At 41.5% G+C, this 25,558-nt stretch overlaps 1 protein-coding gene across 6 annotated transcripts in view; it reads left to right on the plus strand.

Annotated features, from left to right (window-relative positions):
- AFG1L (AFG1 like ATPase) overlaps positions 1 to 25,558 on the plus strand; it is a 253,080-nt gene continuing 227,522 nt past the window's right edge. For all 6 annotated transcript variants that reach the window (XR_013416155.1, XR_001444556.3, XM_077999234.1 and 3 more), the window contains exon 1: positions 1 to 153. Coding sequence is in view for 4 of the 6 variants with exons in the window: in XM_077999234.1 (XP_077855360.1) it covers positions 15 to 153 (139 nt within the window). In the remaining 2 variants the exon portion in view is untranslated. The remainder of the gene's footprint in view (positions 154 to 25,558) is intronic.

The following is a 25,558-nucleotide window of genomic DNA, read 5'->3' on the forward strand; positions in this document are numbered from 1 at the left end:
GTACGGAGTTCAAGATGGCGGCCTCCTGGTCGCTCTTGGTTACCTTGCGCCCCTTAACACAGAGCCCGCTGAGAGGGAGATGTGTTGGGTGCGGGGCCCGGGCCGCCGCTCTCGCTCCTCTGGCCACCGCCCCTGGGAAGCCCCTTTGGAAAGGTCAGTGACTGTGCCATGAGTAGTCCGAGCCGACTGCATATGACTGGAGAAGGCTCTGGGGTCACCCTCCCTGTCCGATCTACCCCAGGTGTCTCCTGCTTTCACGAAGCTAAGGGCTCCTCGAGAGGTGTTTCCATTTCTCTTGACCTTTTATACTGTCTGTGAATGAGCCCTGAGCACTGAGGGAAATAACCCTGAGTGACTTTCATTTTGAGGGTCAGAGGTCGACTCAGAGTGTCTTCCCTCCGGGACATTTAGAGAGCTGAGCCCAGTGGGAGTGCCTGACTTGCAGTGATGCAGGTGTGGGGTTGGGGCCTGGGGACCCCTACCCTCTGCGTTTTCCAAGCTCTCGGGGCTGGTGACTTACGGGCACTGGAGGAAGAGCCGCGCCCGGGACCTCTGCAGGCCCTGCTGTCTCTCGTGATTCTGGGAAAGAAGGTCCACACGCATTCTCAGATTTAGGGATCGATTCTTGGTGTTCTTTTAAAGTCACTAGAGGCTTCAGTGGAATTATTTTGTCACCGGGCTTTCCTTCTCCCTGGCTTCCTTCATTCAGTTATATGTTCGTGAATGAATGAATGTATATTCTGAGTAACCAAGTCAAGAGTGCCAGTTTTACTGCTCTATTCCTATACTCGCACAAAACTGCACGTTTTTCAAAGGCAAGGACATTGTGTCATTGTTTCCTAAGCACTTAGCGCAATGAGTGGTACCTGATATGCAAATATGATTTTTGAATGAATGAATGAAATTATTCTCATTGTCTCCCTGATCCACATACTTGTTTTCCTTTTTCTCAAATTCAAGCAACCCCTGTAATATACCTTAATAGATTGATGACCTTAATAAAGTATATACCTTAATAAATAGATTCTTATTGATTAATTTAGCTAAAAATATGACAATCTTTGACCCTTATCATCAATGCAGTTGAAATTAATACTAGAACTTTGATTACATCACCTTACGTTTTTATCGAAAGATTAGCATAATGCACTTAGTATAATGGAATAGGCTCCACACACTGCCTAGGGGGTAGCCCTGATCTGCTGGAGTAGTCATTATAAATAAATAAATAAATAAATGTATAATGGAATATTCTGGTAGTGTAAGCTGTGGATTATAATATGAATTTTATTTTTCGTTTTTGGTAGTCAATAAAAGCAAATAGTATAAATTTCAACAGGTGCAAGAAGGAATATGGCAAAATGTAAGGCTTTCTTCTATCCCTATCCCTTAGCTGCTTAGTTTTTCTCCTCAGAGGCAATCTCTGATACTAGTTTCTTATGTATTCTTCCAGATACATTCTGCGTATGTACAAGCATATACATATAGAGCTAACCGTTTTAAAAAAATAGAAGTAGTAACATGGTGTACACATTATTTTTTGTATACAGCAGTTAATTCTGTTAATTGTTAATTTCTTTTTAAATTTAGTAGCTTGGAGATCATTCCATATCAATACCATATCAATTTCATATTAATAGAACTGCCTTGTGTTTTAAGTTTTAAAAATAGTATTCCATTCTATGTATATACCATGATTTATGAACATTAAGATTTAAGGACCATCATTATAACATATAAAATTCACGGAATGCTTATTCTGTGTCATACAATATGCTAAGTACTTTCTGCATACGTTATCTTATTATTCCTCATTATCCTTATTTGGAGATCACGAATCCAAGGTTGCTGAAGATATATGGCTAGTAAGTGTCAGAACTTCTGAATTCAAGTAAAGGCTGTGCTATTAATCTGTACTCATATTTTCTGGAATATACAAAATTTAGCCAGTTCTGGGTGTGACGATTAGATGAAAATGCAGTTAGGTTAGAGGTCCATTTAATTGTATCTAAGGATGCTCCCTTCCCCTCTTTATTTTTATTTTGTATATATATATATATATATTTTTTTTTAGATGAAGCCTTGCTCTGTCTCCTAGACTGGAGTGCAGTGGCATGATCTCGGCTCACTGCAACCTCCACCTCCTGGATTCAAGCAATTCTCCCTGCCTCAGCCTGGGTGGGCGCCTCAGATCACAGATGTCCACCACCACTGGCAAATTTTTGTATTTTTAGTAGAGACGGGGTTTCATCATGTTGGCCAGGCTGGTTTCAAACTCCTGACCTCAGGTGATCCACCAGCCTCAGTCCCCCAAAGTGCTGGGATTATAGGCGTGAGCCACAGCGCCCTGCCCCCATCTTTAAATAAAGGGAAAATTTTAGTTGAAATTTTGTTCAGTATTCGGAGTCTGATTTACAAATCTATTTTCTATCCCTTTCCTGATTTTATTTTTTATTTATTTTATTATTTTTTTTGAGATGGAGTCTCGCTCTGTCGCCCAGGCTGGAGTGCAGTGGTACGATCTTGGCTCACTGCAAGCTCTGCCTCATGCGTTCACGCCATTCTCCTGCCTCAGCCTCCCGAGTAGCTGGGATCACAGGGGCCCGCAACCATGCCCGGCTAATTTTTTGTATTTTTAGTAGAGACGGGGTTTCACTGTGTTAGCCAGGATGGTCTTGATCTCCTGACTTCGTGATCCACCGCCTCGGCCTCCCAAAGTGCTGGGATTATAGGCGTGAGCCACTGCGCCCGGCCCTTTCCTGATTTTTTTGGGGGGTAATTTATTGTTTACATTTCTATTTTATCTTCATTTTTCATCTTTTGAAGTCTACTATTTAGTACAGTGTAATGTGGCTGGGCATGGTGGCTCTCGCCTGTAATCTGGGCACTTTGGGATTCTGAGGGGGGAGGATCACTTGAGCTAAGGAGTTTGAGACCAGCCTGGGCAACATGGTAAAACCCCCTCTCTAAAAACATACAAAACTTAGCTGGGTGTGGTGGTGCACGCCTGTAGTCCCAGCTATTTGGGAGGCTGAGGTGGGAGGATCACTTGAGCCCAGGAAGTCGAGGCTGCAGTGAGCTGAGAGAGATGGTGTCACTGCACTCCAGGCTGGGTGACAAAATGAGACCCTGTCTCAAAAAAAAAAAAAAAAAAAAAAAAAAAAAAGAAGGAAAAGTGAATGAAACTGAGTTCCAGCCCTTGAGTTCCAGCCCTTGAATAGCCCATAGCCTTGAAAGGCAGATGATATTATGGTAGCCAGCATTTGATGAGCCCCTTCTGTGTTCTAGGCATTTTGCTAGCAGTTTCTGTTTCATAATTTAATCTTCATAAAACCCTATAAAAATTGTTGTCTGTATTTTATAGATGAATAAACAGGGATGGTCACCCAAGTTGGATTTTTTTTTTCTTTTTTTTTTTTTTAAGTGAGCAGCAGCAAGATTTATTGCGAAGAGCAAAAGAATAAAGCTTCCACAGTGTGGAAGGGGACCCGAGCAGGTTGCCCCCAACTTGGATTTTAAACCCAGGTGTTTTTGCTTCAGAGTCACAAACTTAACTGCTATTTATAATAGTTTTTTAATGTAACAATGAACATTAATAACACATTGTACCATGATCTAAGCCTGTTTAAAGTGTTATAAGACTACAGAGGAGGAAGCAGCTCTGCTTGGAGAGGGGAAGATTTTTTTTTTTTTGAGACAGAGTCTTGCTCGGTCACCCAGGCTGTAGTGCAATGGCGTGATCTCGGCTCACTGCAACCTCTGCCTCCCAGGTTCCAGTGATTCTCCTGCCTCAGCCTCCTGAGTAGCTGGAATTACAGGCGTCCGCCACCACACCTGACTAATTTTCATATTTTTAGTAGAGAGGGGGTTTCAACATGTTGGTCAGGCTGGTCTCAAACTACTGACCTCAGGTGGTCCGCCCATCTCGGCCTCCCAAAGTGTTGGGATTACAGGTGTGAGCCACTGCGCCTGGCCAGATTTTTTATTTCTAGCAAAAGTATGGATGTGAGCTGTACATCGCCCTTATTGGTTTATGGTCACTGAGAGAGCAGCTAGAGATGAAGCTGTAAAGGTGTGCTGATCTGGTTGAGAAGAGTCTCTTACGGTATGTTAAGATGTCTAAGCTCAGTGGGACACTAGTGGAAGTTTCTCAGGAATAGAAGTGATCAGATCTGTTTTAGCGTGATTGTTCTTGTGGCCACCTGAAAAACAGATCAGAAATGCCTGGATGGGAGAATACTGGAAGCTGGGTGATTATTTAGGAGGAAGTTGAAGTAGATAGAGTATTAGGGAGTGGTTTAGGGGCTGAATTACTGCTGTGGTGAAGGAGAGCAGGGCAGCAGAGGGAGGGAATTCAGAGACACTTCTTTGATAGAATTAACATACTTGGCCAGGCACAGTGGCTTATGCCTGTAATCCCAGCACTTTGGGAGGCTGAGGCTGGTGGATCACCTGAGGTCAGGAGTTCGAGACCAGTCTGGCCAACATGGTGAAACCTCGTCTCTACTAAAAATACAAAAATTAGCTGGGCATGGTGGTGCATGCCTGTAATCCCAGCTACTTGGGAGGCTGAGGCAGGAGAATCGCTTGAATCCAGGAGGCGGAGGTTGCAGTGAGCCAATATCACACCACTGTGCTCCAGCCTAGGGGACAGAGCAAGACTCTGTCTCAAAATATAAAATAAAATAAATAAAATAAAATAAAATAACATAAAACTTGGACATACTTAGAGGAGACAAGGAAAGGAAGGAGTGAAGGTAAATTTAGGTTTCCTATTGCAGGTGACATAATAAGTAAAAAGTAAAACAATAAAAAAGCAATTTAGGTTTCTGGGTTTGGGCAATTTAATCAAAAGAAACAAAACAAAAATGAAACAAAATGGTAGGGCCAAAGGATTTTAGAGGGAGATTCAGTTTGGGGCTTGTTAAATTTGAGGCATTTTTTTATAGTTCCAGGTAAATAAGTCTAGTTAGTTGTAGGACACTTGGGGATCTGAGATTAAGAAAGAAAATATGAGGTATTGGGAGCCATGAAAACAGAAGAATGAGCCTGGGAATCTATGTGTAGGATGAAATGAGCCTGTGGCTTGTGCCTGAAATCCCAGCTACTCATGAGGCCAAAGCAGGAGGATTGCTTGAGGCCAGGAGTTTGAGACAAGCCTGGGCAACATAATGAGACCCTGCCTCTAAAAAAAGAAGAGAAAATAAAAGCAAAAGCAAAAGCTAAGGGCTAGTGCTTGAGGAAACTTGCCATTCTGTGAGCAGAAGAAGGGGGCCTTATAGAGTGGTCTTAGGAGACTAGGAGAGAAGCCAGGCAGGGAAATGTTCATAGGTTTTCTAAAACCTAAAAATTAGCATATCTGAAATCCCTTTTCTTTAAGCTAACCTTAGAAATTAAATGTGTTTCATAGAAGCAAGGTAATATGAGGATCACATCTTGTGATTTCTTTTTATTATGCTGACAATATCACAATATTATATTTTTAGGTGCTTGTATTAAATGATGATTCATATTTAACTCCATCATCTCTTCAGTATATGTACACAGGAGTTTATTCTCTGTTAGGGGTTGTTTTTTTTTTCTTTTCTTTTAAGTTGGAGTTTCGCTCTTGTCACCCAGGCTGGAGTACGATGGTGTGATCTCGGCTCACTGCAACCTCTGGCTCCTGGGTTCAAGTGATTCTCCTGTCTCAGCCTCCTAAGTAGCTGAGACTACAGGCATGCACCACCACTGCCCAGCTAATTTTTTTGTATTTTTAGTAGAGATGGGGTTTCGCCACGTTGGCCAAGCTGGTCTTGAACTCCTGACCTCAGGTGATCTGCCCAACTTGGCCCCCCAAAGTGCTGGGATTACAGGTTTGAGCCACCAGGCCCACCCCCCGATTAGGTATTAATGTGAGTAGAACTAACCCTCCTCAGCCATATGAATTGGTATAGTTTATTATTTATTTATTTATTTATACATTTATACATATTTTGTTTCTCTTTTACATGTTACTTGCCAAGGTACAATTTATTAGTAGTACATATTACTAGTTAAGAAAATAGTCTTTGGACTTATTTTCTGTTTCCCTTAACACTCACTGGTTATAGCATCTGAACTTGCTTTTGTTTGTTTGTTTGTTTGTTTTTTTGAGATACAATCTCACTGTTGTCCAGGCTGGAGTGCAGTGGAGTGATCTCGGCTCACTGCAACCTCTGCCTCCCAGGTTCAAGCGATTCTTCTGCCTCAGCCTCCTGAGTAGCTGGGACTACAGGTGCACACCATCACGCCGAGCTAATTTTTTTTTTTTTTTTTTTTTGAGGCAGAGTTTCACTCTTGTTGCCCAGGCTGGAGTGCAATGGCACGATCTTGGCTCACCACAACCTCCGCCTCCCAGGCTCAAGCAATTCTCCTGCCTCAGCCTCCCTAGTAGCTGGGATTATAGGCATGCGCCACCACGCCCAGCTAATTTTGTATTTTTAGTAGAGACGGGGTTTCTCCATGTTGGTCAGGCTGGTCCCGAACTCCCGACCTCAGGTGATCCACCCGCCTCGGCCTCCCAAAGTGCTAGGATTACAGGCGTGAGCCACTGCGCCCGGCCAATTTTTTGTATTTTTAGTAGAGATGGGGTTTCATCGTGTTAGCCAGGATGGTCTCGATCTCCTGACCTCGTGATCCGCCCACCTTGGTCTCCCAAAGTGCTGGGATTATAGGTGTGAGCCACCACGCCTGGCCTGAACTTAAGTTTTTATTATCCAATTAGATGAATATCTTTATGTGAAACTTATTTCATGTTTCTTGGATTTTTGTTAATATTTATTGTATTAGAAAAGAAGGTCATGTCTATTCCTGAGACTGATTATCTTTATGATAATGGAGGATTTTATAGATCATTATTTTTTTAAAGTATAGCATAGCTTACTACTTAGGCATAGCTAGTACCCTGGATGTAGTTCTGGGGTGGAGGGAGGAGGAGGTGTAGTAGGATGTGCCCAAAAGTAGAACTGATAAAAAGAAAATTCAGAGGCCTAGAATGGATTATTGATTTACTGTAGATTAGCACTGCTTTATACTTCAAGAGCTTTATTCTCTTTAAGTAAATGACGAATATTTAAATAGGATATGACTACTTTCAGATTTGTCTTTTCACAAGAAGTACCACAAAAATAATAGATGTCAGGGTCCAGAGATTGGTAGTTCAGCCTAGGACCTGGTGCAGTGATATGCTCTGAAGTTCTCTGACAAAAAAGTCATTTAGAGCTGGGCGCCGTGGCTCACGCCTGTAATTCCAGCACTTTAGGAGGCCAAGGTGGGTGGATCACCTGAGGCCAGGAGTTCAAGACCAGCCTGGCCAACATGGTGAAACCCTGTCTCTACTAAAAATACAAAATTAGCCAGGTGTGGTGGCACATGCCCATAATTACAGTAACTTGGGAGGCTAAGGCAGGAGAATTGCTTGAACCTTGGAAGTGGAGGTTGCAGTAAGCTGAGATCACCTCCATTGCACTCCAGCCTGGGCGACAAGATTGAAACTCAGTCTCAAAAAAAAAAAAAAAAAATGTCATTCCGCTTCTGGCTGAGTATATTCAACACTTGTTTTCTTTCTTTGTTTTTTTTTTAAGACCAAGCCTCACTCTGTTGCCTGGGCTGGTCTTGAATTTTGTGGAGTTTATTTATTTATTTATTTATTTATTTATTTATTTATTTTAAGTGAAAGCAAATTTATTAAGAAAGTAAAAGAATGAAAGAATGGCTACCCCATAGACAGAGCAGCCCCAAGGGCTGCTGATTGTCCATTGTTATGGTTATTTCTTGATTATATGCTAAACCAGGGGTGGATTATTCATGGTCCTTTTTTTAGACCATATAGGGTAACTTCCTGACATTGCCAAGCATTTGTAAACTGTCGTGGTGCTGGCGGGAGTGTAGCAGTGACGCCAACCAGAGGTCACTCTCATCACCATCTTGGTTTTGCCTGGCTTCTTTACTGCAAGTTGTTTTATCAGCAAGGTCTTTATGACCTGTATCTTGTGCCAACCTCCTGTCTCATCCTGTGACTAATAATGCCTTAGCCTCCTGGGAATGCAGCCCACCAAGTTTCAGACTTATTTTACCCAGCCCTTCTTCAAAATGGAGTTGCTCGTGTTCAAACGCCTCTGACATTTCCCCCACCCCCTTTTACAAGGAAACCCTTAATCCTAAGGGTTGAAGAGAAACAAAGATCCATCTTCTGCAACTTCTTGAGGCTGAATAGGGGCAATGCTATTCCTGCCTAACTATTAGGGTCTCTTGTATTCAGGGTAGAGAGGAGCTCAGTCAGAAAGCGTCGATATGGCGAGGGCCACTCATAACTTTTGAGTTCTGACAAAAGGTGATATCTGGAAGATTAATAACTGTTCAATTTAAGAGAACATTGAGTAAGCTTATCCTGCATTCCTTCACAAAGAGTACAGTAGCAATATATTCCATAATAGTCAGGTAAAATAAATAAAATAATTCCAAGTAAAGGAACTTAGAAGGTTTTCCATGAACTGGGCAACTATTGGAACCAAGCTGATGTGCTTGTTCTGTTGCCCAGGCTGGAGTGCAATTGGCATGATACCAGCTCACTGCAACCTCCCTCTCCCAGGTTCAAGTGACTCTCCTGCCTCAGCCTCCTGAGTAGCTGGGATTTCAGGTGCCACCACCATGCCCTGCTAATTTTTGTATTTTTGGTAGAGACAGGGTTTCACCATGTTGGCCAGGCTGGTCTCAAACTCTTGCAGGTGATCTGCCCACCTTGGCCTCCCAAAGTGCTGGGATTACAGGCGTGAGCCATCACTCCCAGCCCTAGACTAGAATTTAATAACAGGTATACCATAGTTCTTGAAACATCATTTTTCTCTCTAGTCTCCCATTTTTACTAAAGACAAATCATGGTAAGACCGATTTGCTTTATTATACTTGGCCTGATACTTGTATGAAGTACAGGAAAAATAATTATTTTTCATATAGGCTTTTAAAATTGGCTTTGATGGAACTCTGTTCCATAGAAGGAATCTCAGGTAAGACTTTTTTTATAAAAGCCGAGCCCAGCCATGGGTTTGTACCCTCAAATACCTATGAGTTGAGTAAATACCTCTTCTCTTGAGGTTCCAAGATAACTTGGGGCTCCTGGGCCTGTACTAACCCTGTGTAGGGACTGTGTAGACAAGATATGAGGCCAGTTTCTAAAGGAGCTTTTATTGGCTCTGTAAGTCAAGTTTGATTCCTTAAAGGAAAGCACACCACTTCAGTCAAAACCTTGGTAAAATAACCAGTTTCTCCAGTTGTGCCCTGTTACGAATGAAAACAGATTATTATTGCACTTAAGCAAATAACTATTGCCATAAGTTAAGATACTCACTAATTGTTTTCCAGTTCTGGAGAAATCAGGTAGAGAGAAAAAATTATGCTCTAAATTTTGTTTACAGGAGTATACTTTACTTAATTCTTAAAAGCTGTCAATAGCTCAAAAGATAAGTTTCCTTGACTCTGGAAATTGGAGTTTCGCTCTGTCACCCACTACAACTTCCGTCTCCCAGGTTCACGTGATTCTTGTGCTTCAGCCTCCTGAGTAGCTGGGATTACAGGTGTGAGCTGCCACACCCGGCTAATTTTTGTGCTGTTAGTAGAGATGGGTTTTGCCATGTTGGCCAGGCTGGTCTCGAGCTCCTGATCTCAAGTGATCTGTCTGTCTCAGCCTTACAAAGTGTTGGGATTACAGGTGTGAGCCACCACGCCTGGCCTTTTTTTTTTTTTCTTTTTAAAATTAGAGACACAGTCTCACTATGTTGCTTGCACTGGTCTGGACTCCTGGGCTCAAGCTTTTCTCCTGCCTTGGCCTCCCAAAGTGTTAGGATTACAGGCATAAGCCACCATGCCCAGCCTGGTCTCTAATTTGAGCTCAAGTGATCCTACAACCCCAGTCTCCAGTAGTAGACTTAAGGTGTGCTCTACCCCACCTAGCTCTATCTTCTCTCCTAAAAGCGTTATGGATGCTACCTCTTCCTGCTGTCTTTTGCTTCCGTTGCCCAAGGTTCTCTATTGAGGACCATTTCTACTCCTTGCCTGGAGATACCTGATACTTTAATCTCCAGAATCTCTTTCATAATCTCCTTTAACCATCCTGCTTATCCTGCTTATTTCTTCTCTTCATTGTTCCCATCCCAGAAGCTACTCTATCAACATGTTATCTATCCATACTCTTGACTAGGTGGCAGTTTTCAACAAGTTTTTAAGCCTGAACATGTAATTCGTTCCTCCATTTCTTCATAATATAATTTAAATGCAACTCCTATGGATTCCATTTTGAAATTCTCATTTATATGTGTGTGTGTATAAAATTTAAACTAACATAACAAATGAATGGGTTTAAAAATCTTTTGAAAAAAATTAGATCCTTTAGATGTCTTTATTAAATAGTATGTGAACAGGGTGAATATTAAGGAGTTACTCAGTATGCTGGGCCATGCCTATAATTACTTCAGAATAGCTTTATTCAGATTTTTAGTCATTATTTTACTGATTTGTTATCATGAAATTTAAAGTACTATTTTTTTCCTTTTGTAAAGTTATACACATTGGCACATTTAAGATTAACTAGCTTCTGAAGGAAAAGAATGATAACCAGAAAGCATTTAGTTTTAATTTTCATAATTTTTCTATTTAAATCAAAAGCACCCTTTTAAAGTCCCTAACTCAGCCTTTTATAAATAAAGTAAATCATCTTGCAATGCATTCCTTGATGATGGCTTATGTTATTTTTCTAAAGAAAGAGTTTAATTAAGATTTGATTTTCTTCTGTCCTGTACTTTGTGTATTCATCACAGAATGAAACATAGGTCTTTAATGTCAATGGTAAGTCTGACTTTTTGGGTCATTGATGACCACTGCAGTTTTCAAAAAAGCAACTGAATATTTATCTTTTGGGTATAATTAGAACATAATAGAGCATAAAATGGGCTGCCAATGACCTTAGTATGGTCTTCTGTCATTGCAGGAGAACATTTCTGGTCAGTGGCCACTGTTTACAGTTTGTTAAAATCAACACAAATGTACAAATAACTCATGAATAATTGTGAACACAGTATTTAAATGGATGTTTAATAAATATGCATTAAAAATCTAATTACAGTAATGAAGTTTACAGCTGAAATTTTAATCCAGTCCTTTAGAAATATTAAAGTGCTTTTCCTGATTGTGCATTTTTCTCAGAGCAGTTGGATAAACATTTTAAACTGGAAATCTGAATTCCTTATATAGTTTTGATTTCATTTAACTAAGCATGTGTTCTTTTTGGCAACCGTCTTCTTTCTCTTTGTGAAGAAGTGAAGCTCCTTTATTCCATAACTGTTACTTTGAAGCATTTTGATCAGTTCTGTTTTAGGAATGGTGAACATATGGGATACCAGATGACTAATAAAACCTGGTCTGGAAAAGACTAGATTGCGATTTTTGTTTCATTCTGCAGTACTGGATCAATCATTTGATTTGGTATTTCTATTTCTCATCTGTAGAATGAGATTCATTTTCCTACCTTCCTTGCAGGTCATTTATGAGACTCAAATAGGTTATTATGTGAGAAAGTCTTTTGAAATAATCAGAAATGTTACATAAATGTATGTAATTGAAATATTAACCGTGACATGCCAGAGGTGGTGGATTCTAGTCAGTGAGTAGAAATGGAATGAACTCAACTTTACACAGAATTTCTAGAGCCATTTTAATTCTGGAGAGGCTCATTATATTAACAATGGCCAAGGGCCTAGTCTGAATTCAGTGCTTTGAATTCCAGAAAACGCAGTTTTGATTTTTCTGAGATTGTGCAAAGGGCCGCTGTAGATAACCAGGGATGGTTTTTGTTCTCCTGGGCTTCGCTACCTTTCCTCTGGATACTCTGAACACCTAGAGGTTCTTAGAAATTATGAATTACCTCTTTTTTGAGACAGAATCTTGCTCTGTTACCCAGACTGGAGTGCAGTAGCATGATCACAGCTCACTGCAGCCTCAACCTTCTGGGCTCATGTGAGCCTCCTGACAGCCTCTCAAGTAGCTGGGACCACAGGCACAAGCCACCACCACTATGCCCGGCTAATTTTTGTATTTTTTTTCTTGAACCTCTAAATCTATAATTTTTTTGGGCAGGGGTAGAGGCAGGGCTTCAGCATATTGCCCAGGCTGGTCTCAAACTTCTGGGCTCAAGTAGTGTGCCCGCCTCAGCTTCCCAAATTGCTGGGATTACAGTTGTGAGCTACCACATCAGGCTACGAAGTACTTCTTTTGCCATTATGTTTCAAAGAAAGCTGTTGAAATTTGATTTATACTATGCAGGTAAACTATCTTCATTTAGTAAGAAATGGATACTGGTTTCAAAAGGAACTGGAGTGATTGGTGATTGTGAATTATTTGTTGCACAGCAAGATCTAAAGATGGCTTTTTTTTTTTTTTTTTTTGAGAGTTGTGCTCTGTTGCCCAGGCTGGAGTACAGTGGTGCGATCTTGGCTTACTGTATCCTCTGCCTCCCAGGTTCAAGTGATTCTCCTGCCTCAGCCTCTTGAGTAGCTGGGACTACAGGCGCCTGTCGCCACACCTGGCTAATTTTTGTATTTTTAGTAGAGATGGGTTTTTGCCATATTGGCCAGGCTAGCCTTGAACTCCTGACCTCAGATTATCTACCCACCTCATCCTCCCAAAAGGCTAGGATTACAAATGTGAGCCACTGTGCCCATCCTCAAGATGGCATTTCATGAAGAAGCATAGAGTATTAGCGCTACAGAGGGCCTCTGGGCCATATAGTCAAACAGTGTTAGACATGTAGCTTCTGCCTTAACTGCTTCTTTTTGAGGCATCCTATTGATTTTTGGATAGCCTTAATTTTGAGAAAACTCTTAAGTAGGATGGAATTTGAGCACTTATGTAACTTCTCCCCATTCATCTTGAATTTTTCCTCAGGTACAGTATATATAACACTAATACTGATTCCATGTGTGACCGTTCTTTTAACATATCAAGACTGATAATATTTCATTCATTTATTTACTCATTTACTCATTGTTTATCAAATTATTGGGTGCTACCTTGTCCCAATTCCATTTAATCACCTTTAAAACATTAAAGGCTTATTGTATTTCTCCCATTCATTCATTCATTTCCCAAGCACTTCTTGCTGCCATCCATATGCTACATGCAGGATGCTGGGATGCTGTATGCTAAGTGTCTTGTTAATGTCAGCAGTCTTTTGTGCTCTCCGTCAAGTCTCACAACATAATTTCTAGATCCTTGAACTCTTCCCCTTCTTGAGATTACTATCTACTTTCTGAATGACACTCTGAAAATGTGACCCCCATATCACAATATATTCCTTCAAATATGGTCAGCCTAGATCCCTGTTGTAGGTTACATTTTCTGTGTCCTGTTGCATTAACTTTTGGTGGTCAGGTCACATTCATATCTTACTTGCAACTCTTAGAGTTATTAAAACAGGTCTCTCCTGTTTGTATTTGATTTAATATTTTTTCTATTTAAAAAACTTTTTTTTTTCTTTCTTTTTTTTTGAGATGGAGTCTTGCTCTGTCACCCAGGCTGGAGTGCAATAGTGTGATCTCAGCTCACTGCAACCTCTGTTTCCTGGGTTCAAGAGATTCTCCTGCCTCAGTCTCCTGAGTAGCTGGGATTACAGGCACATGCTACTATGCCTGGCTAACTTTTGCATTTTGAGTAGAGACGGGGTTTCACAATGTTGGCCAGGCTGGTCTAGAACTCCTGACGTCATGATCTGCCCAACTTGGCCTCCCAAAGTACTAGGATTACAGGCGTGAGCCACTGCACATGGCCTAAAAGTAAATTACTTTTAATTGTAAAAATACTACATCATGTTTACAGTAGAAAATACAGAAAAGACAACTGCTGTTAACTTTAATTTTTCTTTTTTCTTTCCTCTTTTTTCTTTTTTTTTTGGAAACAGGGTTTTGCCCAGTCGCCCAGGCTGGAGTACAGTGGTGCGATCACAGCTCACTGCCACCTAAACCTCCCAGGTTCAAGTGATCCTCCCACCTCAGTCTCCTGAGTAACTGAGACTACAGGCGAGCACCACAACGCCTGGCTAATTTTTGTATTTTTTGTAGAGATGGGGTCTCACCATATTGCCCAGGCCTATAGTACTGCTATGAATGTGTTTGTACATATCTTTGGTGCATATATGTATGCTTTCTATTGGGCAGATACCAAATAATCGAATTGCTGGATCATGTTTTATACATATGTTCAGCTTTAGTAGACAAGGCCAGTTTTCTGAAATGGTTATATCAGTGTATCTTTCCATTAGCAGTGTGTGAAATTTCAGTTACCATGCATCCTCACCAACAGCTGGTATTCTTTTTAATTTTAGTCACTCTAATAAGTGTGTACTGATATCTCATTGTGATTTTGTTTTGCTTTTCTCTGATACATTTTAAAGTTAAATACTTTTTTATATATTTACTGGACATTTGGATAGGCTCTTTTGTGACATGCACATTGTCTGTTTCTTAATGAGTTGTAGTTCTTTATATAATCTTGATGTAAGTCCTTTGTCAGATACATAGATTGCAAGTATTTTCTCCCAGTCTGTAGCTTGCTTTTTAATTTTATTTTTTCATTTATCTCTTATCTTGTAAGTGGTGTAAGGCCAGCTTTTTCATTAAAAATTTTTTTTTTTGAGATTACATCTCTCTGTGTCATCCAGGCTGGAGTGCAGTGGTACAATCATGGTTCACTGCAGCCTGGACCTCCTGGGCTCAAGCAGTCCTCTCATCTCAGCCTCCCAAGTAACTGGGACGCCAGGCATGTGCCACCACACCCAGCTAATTGTTAAAATTTTTTATAGAGACAGCATCTCTCTATGTTGCCCAGGTTGTTCTTAGACTCCTGGCCTCAAGCTATCCTCCCACCTTGGCCTCTCAAAATGTTGGGATTACCGGCACGAGCCACTGTGTCCAATTTAGCATTTTCATTGCTAATGAAGTCTTTTCATGAACAGAAGCTCCAAATTTTATTTTACTTATTTAATTTTAATTTTTTTAGAGATGGGGTTTTGCTCCGTCGCCCAGGCCGGAGTGCAGTGATGCAGTCATAGCTCACTGCAGCCTCAAACTCCTGGGCTCAAGCGATCCTCCCACCTTAGCAAGTAGCTGGGACTACAGGGTTGTGCCTAGCTGAAGAAGTTCTAAATTTTATTTTATTATTTATTTATTTATTTTTTTTGAGACAGAGTCTCACTCTGTCACCCAGGCTGGAGTACAGTGGCACAATCTCGGCTCACTGCAAACTCTGCCTCCCCAGTTCAAGTGATTCTTCTGCCTCAGCCTCCTGAGTAGCTGGGACTACAGGGGTGCGCCACCACGCCCAGCTAATTTTTTGTGTTTTTAGTAGAGATGAGGTTTCACCATGTTGGCCATGCTGGTCTCGAACTCCTAACCTCAGGTGATCTGCCCGCCTTGGCCTCCCAAAGTGCTGGGATTATAGTCGTGAGTCACTGCACCCAGCCAAGAAGTTCTAAATTTTAGTGTAGTCCAATTTAGCGATCTTTTTGTGTGTGTCCTATTTAAGAAATCTTTGCTTACCTCAAGGTCACGAAGGTATTTTTATATGTTCTTTTAGAAGCTTTATTGTTTTACCTTTCATGTTTAGATCTATGATACCTCTGGAATTCATTTTTGTGTATGATGTTAGGTTAGGGTCAAGATTTATTTTTCTTTGCATGGATATCCAGTTGACCCAGCAACATTTTTTATATAGAGCATCTTTTTTTTCTGGGCTACCACAGTGCTGCTTTTAACATAAATCAAGTGACCATGTATGTGTGGGCTTCTGTTTTATTCCATTGGTCTATTCTTATACCAGCATCACACAGTCCTAACTTTGTAGCTTTATAATAAGTTTTAATATCTGATTGTATAAGTCCTCCAACTTTGTTCTTTTTCAAGATTGACTGGACCTGAGCTTTGATACCATCGCCATTAGCCACGTGTAGACACTGAGCACTTGAAATGTGTAATATGACTGGGGAACTAAATTTTTAATTTCATTTAATTTTAGTTAAATATAAAATTTAAAAAGAATACTTGATCCTGCTATTGGAAAACTGCTCAGCTATTGGAAAAGTTTTAAATATTCTTGGAACATCTTGGGAAAGTGAATCTACTTTTTCTCAACTGTAGATTTTATGAAGTCTAAATACAAATTAAATATTTCCAGTGAAAATTTAGCTTCCAAATTGAGATGTGTTGCAGATGTCAAATACTAAATCTTTAAGACCTAATAGAAAAAAAGAACACAAAATATCTCATTAATAATTTAAAATTTTTTATTATATGTTGATTACATGCCAATTACAATTCTTGATGTCAGCAACTCTCGGGAGTCTGAGATTTTCCCCAGCTTGCAAGATAACACTTTAGCCTGTTACTGTTTCATGGGTGTTGGCAAAAGACATGGAACTCCTGGATCAGAGATAAAGAACTTTATCATGGACTACCAGGCAATGTGAGCTTTATGTGTGCCTCAGTTCCCCTTGTTCCTCAAGTCCCATGGGGCTATTCAGAGATCAGTCCAGGTGGGTGATGTATACTCAGCAGGTTTGTGTCACGGTTGAGGAACCCCAAGCTTAGGAAACCTCATCTTTCATAAGGGTTGCAAACAAGCCTTCCCAACTTTTGACCTGGGGGGAGACATTATTATACTAGACAGCAAACAAGCCTGCACCATTTACATTTCCGTCAGCAGCGTATGAGGTTTCTAATTTCTCTGCATCTTCTCTAACACTAGTTATTGTCTGTCTTTCTTATCATTGTGATCCTAGTGGATGTGAAATGGTATCTCATTTAACTTTGATTTATATTTCCCAGATGACTAATGATATTGAATATCATTTCATGTGTTTATTGACCATTTATATATCTTTGGAGAAATGTCTGCTTAAATCCTTTTTCCATTTAAAAATGGCATTTGTCTTTTTATTGTTGAATTGTAAAATTTCCTTATATATTCTGGATATAGATTCCTTATCAGAGATGTGATCTGCAAATATTTTCTCCCATCCCATGGGTTGTATTTTCACTTTCTTTTTTTTTTTTATTTTGAGACAGAGTCTTGCTGTGTCGCCCAGGCTGGAGTACAGTGGGGTGATCTCAGCTCACTGCAACCTCCGCCTCCCGGGCTCAAGTGATTCTCGTGCCTCAGCCTCCAGAGTAGCTGGGAGTATAGGTGTGTGCCACCGCATCTGGCTAATTTTTGTATTTTTAGTGGAGATGGGGTTTCATCATGTTGGCCCCAGGCTGGTCTCAAACTCCTCAGCTCTGAAGTAATCCTCCCACTTAAACCTCTGAGTAGCTGAAAGTACAGGCAAGTGTGTCATTGTGCCTGGAAGTTAATATTATTTTTATCCTAGAATTCTTATTGTGAGTGGGATCCTTTTCTTTTCTATTGTATTTTCCAACTGGCTATCTATGATATGCTGAAAGATAAAGATAGTAAAATGTGTTTCTCTGTTTCCAGTATCCTTCTTTTTGGCTTAAGAGAAGGCATAAGCCACTGCATTCTTTAAAACTTTTAAGTGGCTCCTGTGGCCTTTAGGGTTAAATTCAAACTGCTTATCATTGCAAGACCCTGCCTCATCTGGCTCCCTTGTATTCCTCCAGTAATTCATCTCTTACCTCTCTCTGCCTTTCACTTTACATCTCAGCCAAACTGAACTTGTTCTGTTTTCTTTAGTGTTCCACACTGTTGTGTTTCTGGGCCTTCTTTCAGGCTAGTACATCTCCCTCCTTCCTTCCCTCCCTTCCCATGGCACACTTCTGTCTGCCCTTCTGATCTCAATTGAAACATCATTTCCTCTGAGTACCCTTCCTAAACTCCCTAACCTAGATTACTAGCTTTGGCCCTGTGATCTTATAGCATCTGCCCCTTCCCCTTATGACATACCACACACTTTATTAGAGCTGTTTATCCACTTATTTGTGTCTACCTATTTTTTTGTTTTGTTTTCATTTTTATTTTATTTTATTAATTAATTTATTTTTTAATTTGAGATGGATTTGTTTTTTTTTTTTTTTTTTTTTTGAGACGGAGTCTCGCTCTGTCGCCCAGGCTGGAGTGCAGTGGCTGGATCTCAGCTCACTGCAAGCTCCGCTTCCCGGGTTTACGCCATTCTCCTGCCTCAGCCTCCCGAGTAGCTGGGACTACAGGCGCCCGCCACCTTGCCCGGCTAGTTTTTTTTTTTGTATTTTTAGTAGAGACGGGGTTTCACCATGTTAGCCAGGATGGTCTCGATCTCCTGACCTTGTGATCCGCCCATCTCAGCCTCCCAAAGTGCTGGGATTACAGGCTTGAGCCACCGCGCCCGGCCGAGATGGATTTGTTGGTATGTTGCCCAGGCTGGTCTTAAACTCCTGGGCTCAAGCGATCCTCCCACCTCAGCCTCCTGAGTAGCTGGGATTACAGATGCACTCCACCACACCCAGCTTCACTGCTTCGAGTGCAGCTAACAGCATCCATCCAGCTCACCACTGATTGTATTTGCAGTTTCTAGCACAGAGCTTTGTACATGATAGACACTTTATCATTATTTTTGAACCATTTATTACTTCACTAAACTCTCTATTTTATACTTTTTAAAACTGATTCTTTCCAGGATAATTAAGGTATTTATTTATTTATTTATTTTTTAAATTTTTTTTTTTTTTTTTTTTTAAGACAGCGTCTTGCTCTGTTGCCCGGGCTTGAGTAAAGTGGTACGATCTCTGCTCACTGCAAGCTGTGCCTCCTGGGTTCAAGTGATTCTCCTGCTTCAGCCTCCTGAGTAGCTGCGATTACAGGCATGTGCCGCCACGCCTGGATAATGTTTGTATTTTTAGTAGAGATGGGGTTTCATCATGTTGGCCAGGCTGGTCTCAAACTCCTGACCTCAGGTGATCCGCCTGCTTCGGCTTCCCAAAGTGCAGGGATTACAGATGTGAGCCACTGAGCCCAGCTAGGATAATTAAGTTTTTAAGCCTAAATGCACCTTAGTTAAATTTTATGTTGGTAGTTTCATCCAACTTTTGTAGCACATCAACATCTTCTTGAATTGTGATCGCGACCCAGCATGATTTGCTTCCTAATTTGGTGTCATCTTCAGATTTGAAGACTAGGTCATTTACGTCTTCATTTAGTGCTAAATATATTAATATTTTATACTTGGAGTTCAACAAAGTGTACATAAACCTAGTTATTATCAAAATTCTTAAGAGCCTGTTATGTAAAATATAAGGGCTTTTAGATGTGTATGAAAAGGAATTTCCTGGCCAGCGCTGTGGCTCACATCTGTAATCCCAGCACTTTGGGAGGCTGAGGTAGGCGGATCACGAGGTCAGGAGTTTGAGACCAGCCTGGCCAACATGGTGAAACCCTGTCTCTACTAAAAATACAAAAATTAGCCTGGCGTGGTGGTGAGCACCTGTAATCCCGGCTACTCGGGTGGCTGAGGCAGGAGAATTGCTTGAAACCAGAAGGCGGAGGTTACAGTGAGTGGAGATTATGGCACCATACTCCAGCCTGGATGAAAGAGTGAAACTCCTTCTCAAAAAAATAAAAGAAGGAAAAGGAATTTCTTCCCTCCAACACTTTGGCTTTGGGCTTTTCATAGAAAAAGCTCCTGCTGCTGATAGGCTTTAGAAGAGTGCCACTTATTAGTAGAGGCAGTTGACCTTAGTGTGTAGGCAGGGCCAAGCTCTAGCAAGGTTGAAGAGGATGGAGACCCAGGAGGAGTGGGTTGTTGGTTGCTCTAGGAGGCTTGAGTACTTCAGATATGACAGCCTGAAAGAGGTTTGTGTTTTGATTTTCTGTTACCTGCCTGTGACAAATGGGAGCACAGCTTTCATTAGTTTATAGTACTATGGTTGTTTGAGTGAGAGGGAGATCCTGGTGTTTTGGGTCACTTAGCTTCAGATCCTGGCTTGGACATTCACTTAACTTTTTAAGGTATTTTGGTTTCTTCATGTATAAGGAATAATAATGCCTAACTTAGGTTTTTCTGGAGAAGTAAGATAATATACAGAAAGTGCTATTTGTGCACTGGCTATACAGTAAGCACTTCTTCTTTTTTTTTTTTTTTTTTTTGAGACAGGGCCTCTGTTGCCCCGACTGGAGTACAGTGACACCATCTCAGTTCACTGCAGCCTCAACCTCCAGAGCTCAGGTGATCCTTCCACCCCAGCCTCCCTAGTCGCTGGGACTACAGGTGCATGCCACCATGCTCAATTAATTTTTGTATTTTTTGTAGAGATGGGTTTTCGCCGTGTTGCCCAGGCTGGTCTTGAACTCCTGAGCTCAAGAGATCCGCCCAAGTAGGTACTTATTAATGTTAGTTTTCTTTTTCTTTACCTTCCAGAATGTTGTCCCTCATGAATTTTATTTTTTCTTTTTAAAATTTTGTATTTATTTTACTTTAAGACAGGATTTCACTCTGTCATCCAGGCTGAGCTCAATGATGTGATCATGGCTCACTGTGGCCTTGACCTCCCAAGCTGAAGTGATCCTCGCACTTCAGTCCCCCCCGAGTAGCTGGGACTATAGGTGTATGCCACCCCGCCCAGCTAATTTTTAAGTTTTTTATAGAGACAGGGTCTTGTCATGTTGCCTAGGCTGGTCTTGAACTCCTGTACTCAAGTGATACTCCCTCCTTGGCCTCCTACAATCATGAGCTACCACACCTAGCCAAAAGGATAGTTTTCTTTACTTTGGATACACCTTACATTTGTATAGACATATGTCATTTTGCATGTTTTCAATTCTTTCCTTTAATCATGGGTGTTTTTGAGTTGGAAATTTTTTATGGAATGTTTCTAGCTCAACGCCACTTTACTAATAAGTTGTAAGTTTTCTGCACATTATACCACATCTTTATTGATTTTGAGTATGCAGTTGGAGATGAATTCTCAAAAAATATTGACCCCAAGTATTAAAATAACCTTAAGAATGAAGCAAAGCTTCATTATATGTATATATAATAATATATATAATGTATATAGTTTTGTTTATATATATAGTTTATATATAATATGTAGTTTATATATAATATATAGTTTATATATAACTATATATTATATATATATAGTTTTGTTTTGTTTTCTTGAGACCAAGTCTTGCTCTGTTACCCAGGCTGGAGTGCAGTGGTATAATCTCGGCTCACTGCAATCTTCACCTCCGGGGTTCAAGTGATTCTCCTGCCTCAGTCCCCCAAGTAGCTGGGACTACAGGCATGCGCCACCATGCCCAACTAGTTTTTGTATTTTTAGTAGAGACAGGGTTTCACCATGTTGGCCAGGCTGATCTTGAGCTCCTGATCTCAGACGATCCGCCTGCCCCGGCCTCCCAAAGTGTTGGTATTACAGGTGTGAGCCACCGTGCCCGGCCTAAAATATAATTTTAAAAAGAAAATGTTTACTTTCTGTTGAAAGATTCTGGTCCTTCATTTTCCCTACGTTTCTAAAGAGTATCAAATATAGAGGCCAGGCAAGTGGCTCATGTCTGTGATCCCAGCACTTTGGGAGCCTGAGGCAGGAGGATCACTTGAGGCTAGAAGTTCAAGACCAGCTTGGGCAATATAGTAAGACCCTGTGTCTACAAAAAAGTAAAAAAAAATAAAAAATTACCCAGGCATGTAGTGCGTACCTGCAGTTCCAGCTACTGGGGAGACTGAGTTGAGAGAATCACTTGAGCCCAGGAGTTGAGCCCAGGAATTTGAGGCTGCAGTGCTGTGCTTCAGCCACTGCACTCTAGCCTGGACAACAGAGTGAGACCTTGTCTCTAAAATAAAGGAATAATGATAAAAAAGAATATCAATACAATAAAGATATTTTATCCAGTCCAACCTAAAGCACCAAAGAACACATAGGCCCTGTATTCCCTTTGCTATTATCACCCTAGCTATGTGGAAACAGTGTCAATACAATTAAGCTTTACGACATGTCAAGATTATGATTATCTTGCCTGTGTCAACAATGTTTCCCCTTATGTTCTTTTTTTGGTTGTGAGATAAAGTCTCGCTCTGTTGCCCAGGCTACAGTGCAGTGGTCGATCATAGATCATAGTTCACTGTGGCCTTGAACTCCTGTGCTCAAGTGATCCTCCCACCTCGGCTTCCTAAAGTACTGGGATTACAGGTATGAGCCACTGCACCCAGCCTTCCTCTCATGTTCTTAAGATGCAGCAGTCCAGGTATCCTGATTTCATAGGTAGAAGTACAAAGGCAGGAAGGAGCGAGTCCCTGTCCTGGTTCTCCTTTTGAAGAGCATCGGGGAAGACTTTGCCAGAAGGTAACTTCCCCATTAGGCATCATTGGCCAGGGTGGTGATCACATGCTCAGTCCACCATGGAGAACAACATTATCATGATTTAGAGCTGAAACGGTGGAGTCAGGTGAGGAACCTGGAGGTTATTATCCCAGAGCCCACGTTCCTTCCACTACTATAACATCCTGCTTTCCTGCTGTACTGTGGGGCACAAATGCCACTTCCTGGCTTTGGGAACATGGACAAGTTACTTTGCCTCTCTGTGCCTCAGTTTCTTCATCTTTAAAGTAGGGATATATTAGTACCTACCTCAAAGGGTAGTTGTGAAGATCAAATCAGTTAATGTACAGAAATTCCTTAGAAAAGTAACCTGGTACTTAGCAAATACTCAGTAAAGGTTAGCAATTGCTACTGTTATTAGCTACATGATCTCGGTCTATCAACCTACAATGCTAACTCTCTGGTCCAAATCATAGACATTGCTCTCTGTCTCTCTTTCTTTTATTTATTTATTTTCTTTAAGACAGGGTCTCACTCTGTTCCCCAGGCTGGAGTGTAGTGACATAATCACGGCTCACTGCAGCCTTAACCTTCCTGGGCTCAAGTGATTCTCCCATCTCAGTCTCCTGTGTAGCTGGGACGACAGGTGTGCACCACCACACCTGGCTAAGTTTCGTATTTTTTGTAGAGACGGGGTTTCACCATGTTGCCCAGGCTGGTCCTGAACTCCTGGACTCAAGTGATCTGCCTGCTTCAGCCTCCCAAATTGCTATGATTACAGGCATGATCCACTGTGTCCAGACCATAGATAACTCTTAACTATTTGAATAGTTTCCTAATTTCTACTGTCACGTAAAAAAATACATAGTAGTTTTATTGAAAAAAATTCACAGCTGGGTGCAGTGGCTCATGCCTGTAATCCCAGCACTTTGGGAGGCCAAGGCGGGTGGATGACCTGAGGTCAGGAGTTTGAGACCAGCCTGGCCAACATGGTGAAACCCCATCTCTACTAAAAATATGAAAAATTAGCCAGGCATGGTGGCAGGTGCCTGTAATCCCAGCTACTTAGGAGGCTGAGGCAGGAAAATTGCTTGAACCTAGAAGGTGGAGGCTGCAGTGAGCTGAGATCGCTCCATTGTACTCTCGTCTGGGCAACAAGGGTGGAACTCCATCTCAAAAGAAGAAAAAACAAAAGAAAATAGTTCACATACTATATAATTCACACATTCTGCTTCCACTTTGCATTCCTAATCTTATTTTCTAAAGCAATCTTTTATCAATCTTTATTATCTTCAATAATATCTTGTACCCTGATCTAAACCTTCTTCTGCTTCTTTTTTTTTTTTTTAGAGACGGAGTCTCTGTAGCCCAGGCTGGAGTGCAGTGGCACGATTTCGGCTCACTGCAAGCTCCCCCTCCCAGGTTCAATCAATTCTCCTGCCTCAGCCTCCCGAGTAGCTGGGACTACAGGCACACGCCGCCACGCCCGGCTCATTTTTTTTGTATTTTAGTAGAAACGGGATTTCACCGTGTTGCCCAGGCTGCTGTTGAACTCCTAGCTCAGGCCATCTGCCCGTCTCCGCCTCCCAAAGTGTTCGGATTACAGGCGTGAGCCATTGCGCTCAGCCTCTTCTGCTTAGAGGGGTTAAGTTTAATTAAAAAAAAAGGAAATAAAGAAAAAAAACAACAAAATAGAAAAACTTTCTCCTTGTTCTCAATCCTACTTAAAAAACTTGCATTACTTACCATGGCTTTTAAGGCCCTACATCATTTAGTGCTTGTACTTATTTTTTTGAGACAGAGTCTTGCTCTGTTGCCCAGGCTGGAGTGCAGTGAGGGTGATCTTGGCTCATGCAAACTTTGCCTCCTGGGTTCAAGTGATTCTCGTGCCGCAGCCACGTGAGTAGATGGGATTACAGGCATGCACCAGCATGCCCAGCTACTTTTTGTATTTTTAGTAGAGATGGGGTTTCACCGTGTTGGCCAGGCTGGCCTCAAGTGATCCACCCTCCTCAAGCGATCTGCCCGCCTCGAACTCCTTGCCTCAAGTGATCCGCCAGTCTTAGCCTCCCAAGGTATTGGAATTACAGGTGTGAGCCACTGTGCTGGGCCTCTTATTGTCCTTTCCAACCTCTTCTTGTAGCACATAGTCTACCTTGCTTATTTACATCAACCATATAAACTTCTTTCTCTTCCCTCGAAAATATGAAGCTCATTTCCATTTCCACTTTTCCTCATCTATAAACTTAGGCTGGGATGTTCTCCTTGATATTTCTCATGGGTGACTCCTTTTGGCATTCAGGTGTCAACTGAATGTGTTTTTCACAGAAAGGCTTTTTCCTGAAAATCTGTAGGAGTCTCTGGTCATTCCCTGGCACAGTGCTTCTCAACCTTTAATGTGCATATAAAACACCTAAGTATTTTGTTGAAAATGCAAATTTTGATTCAGAGGGCTGGGGTAGGGCCTCAGATTCTGTATGCCTGCCTTCCTTCCTTGTTCTCTTTTCTTTTCTTTCTTTTTTGTGGCTTTTTTTAGAAATAGGGGCTTCCTCTGTTGCCCAGGCTCGGTGCAGTATTATAATCATAGCTCACTGTAACCTCAAACTCCTGGTCTCAAGTGATCAGCCTCCCAAAGTGCTGGGATTACAGGCATGAGCCACTGTGCCCAACCCAACAGTTCTTTTATTTATTTATTTATTTATTTCGAGACAGTTTCACTCTGTCACCCAGGCTAGAGTGCAGTGGCACGATCTCAGCTCACTGCAAGCTCCGCCTTCTTGGTTCACGCCATTCTCCTGCCTCAGCCTCCCGAGTAGCTGGGACTACAGGCGCCCGCCACCGCGCCGGGGTAATTTTTTGTATTTTTAATAGAGATGGGGTTTCACCATGTTAGCCAGGATGGTCTCGATCTCCTGACCTCGTGATCCACCTGCCTCTGCCTCCCAAAGTGCTGGGATTACAGGCGTGAGCCACTGTGCCCGGCCAACAGTTCTTTTTTATTTTTATTTTTATTTTTATTATTTTATTTTATTTTATTTTTTTGAGACGGAGTCTCGCTCTGTCGCCCAGGCTGGAGTGCAGTGGCCGGATCTCAGCTCACTGCAAGCTCCGCCTCCCGAGTTCGGGCCATTCTCCTGTCTCAGCCTCCTGAGTAGCTGGGACTACAGGCGCTCGCCACCTCGCCCGGCTAGTTTTTTGTATTTTTTTTAGTAGAGACGGGGTTTCACCGTGTTAGCCAGGATGGTCTC

The sequence above is a fragment of the Macaca mulatta genome, chromosome 4 (genome assembly GCF_049350105.2).
Source record: "Macaca mulatta isolate MMU2019108-1 chromosome 4, T2T-MMU8v2.0, whole genome shotgun sequence".
NCBI lineage: Eukaryota > Metazoa > Chordata > Mammalia > Primates > Cercopithecidae > Macaca > Macaca mulatta.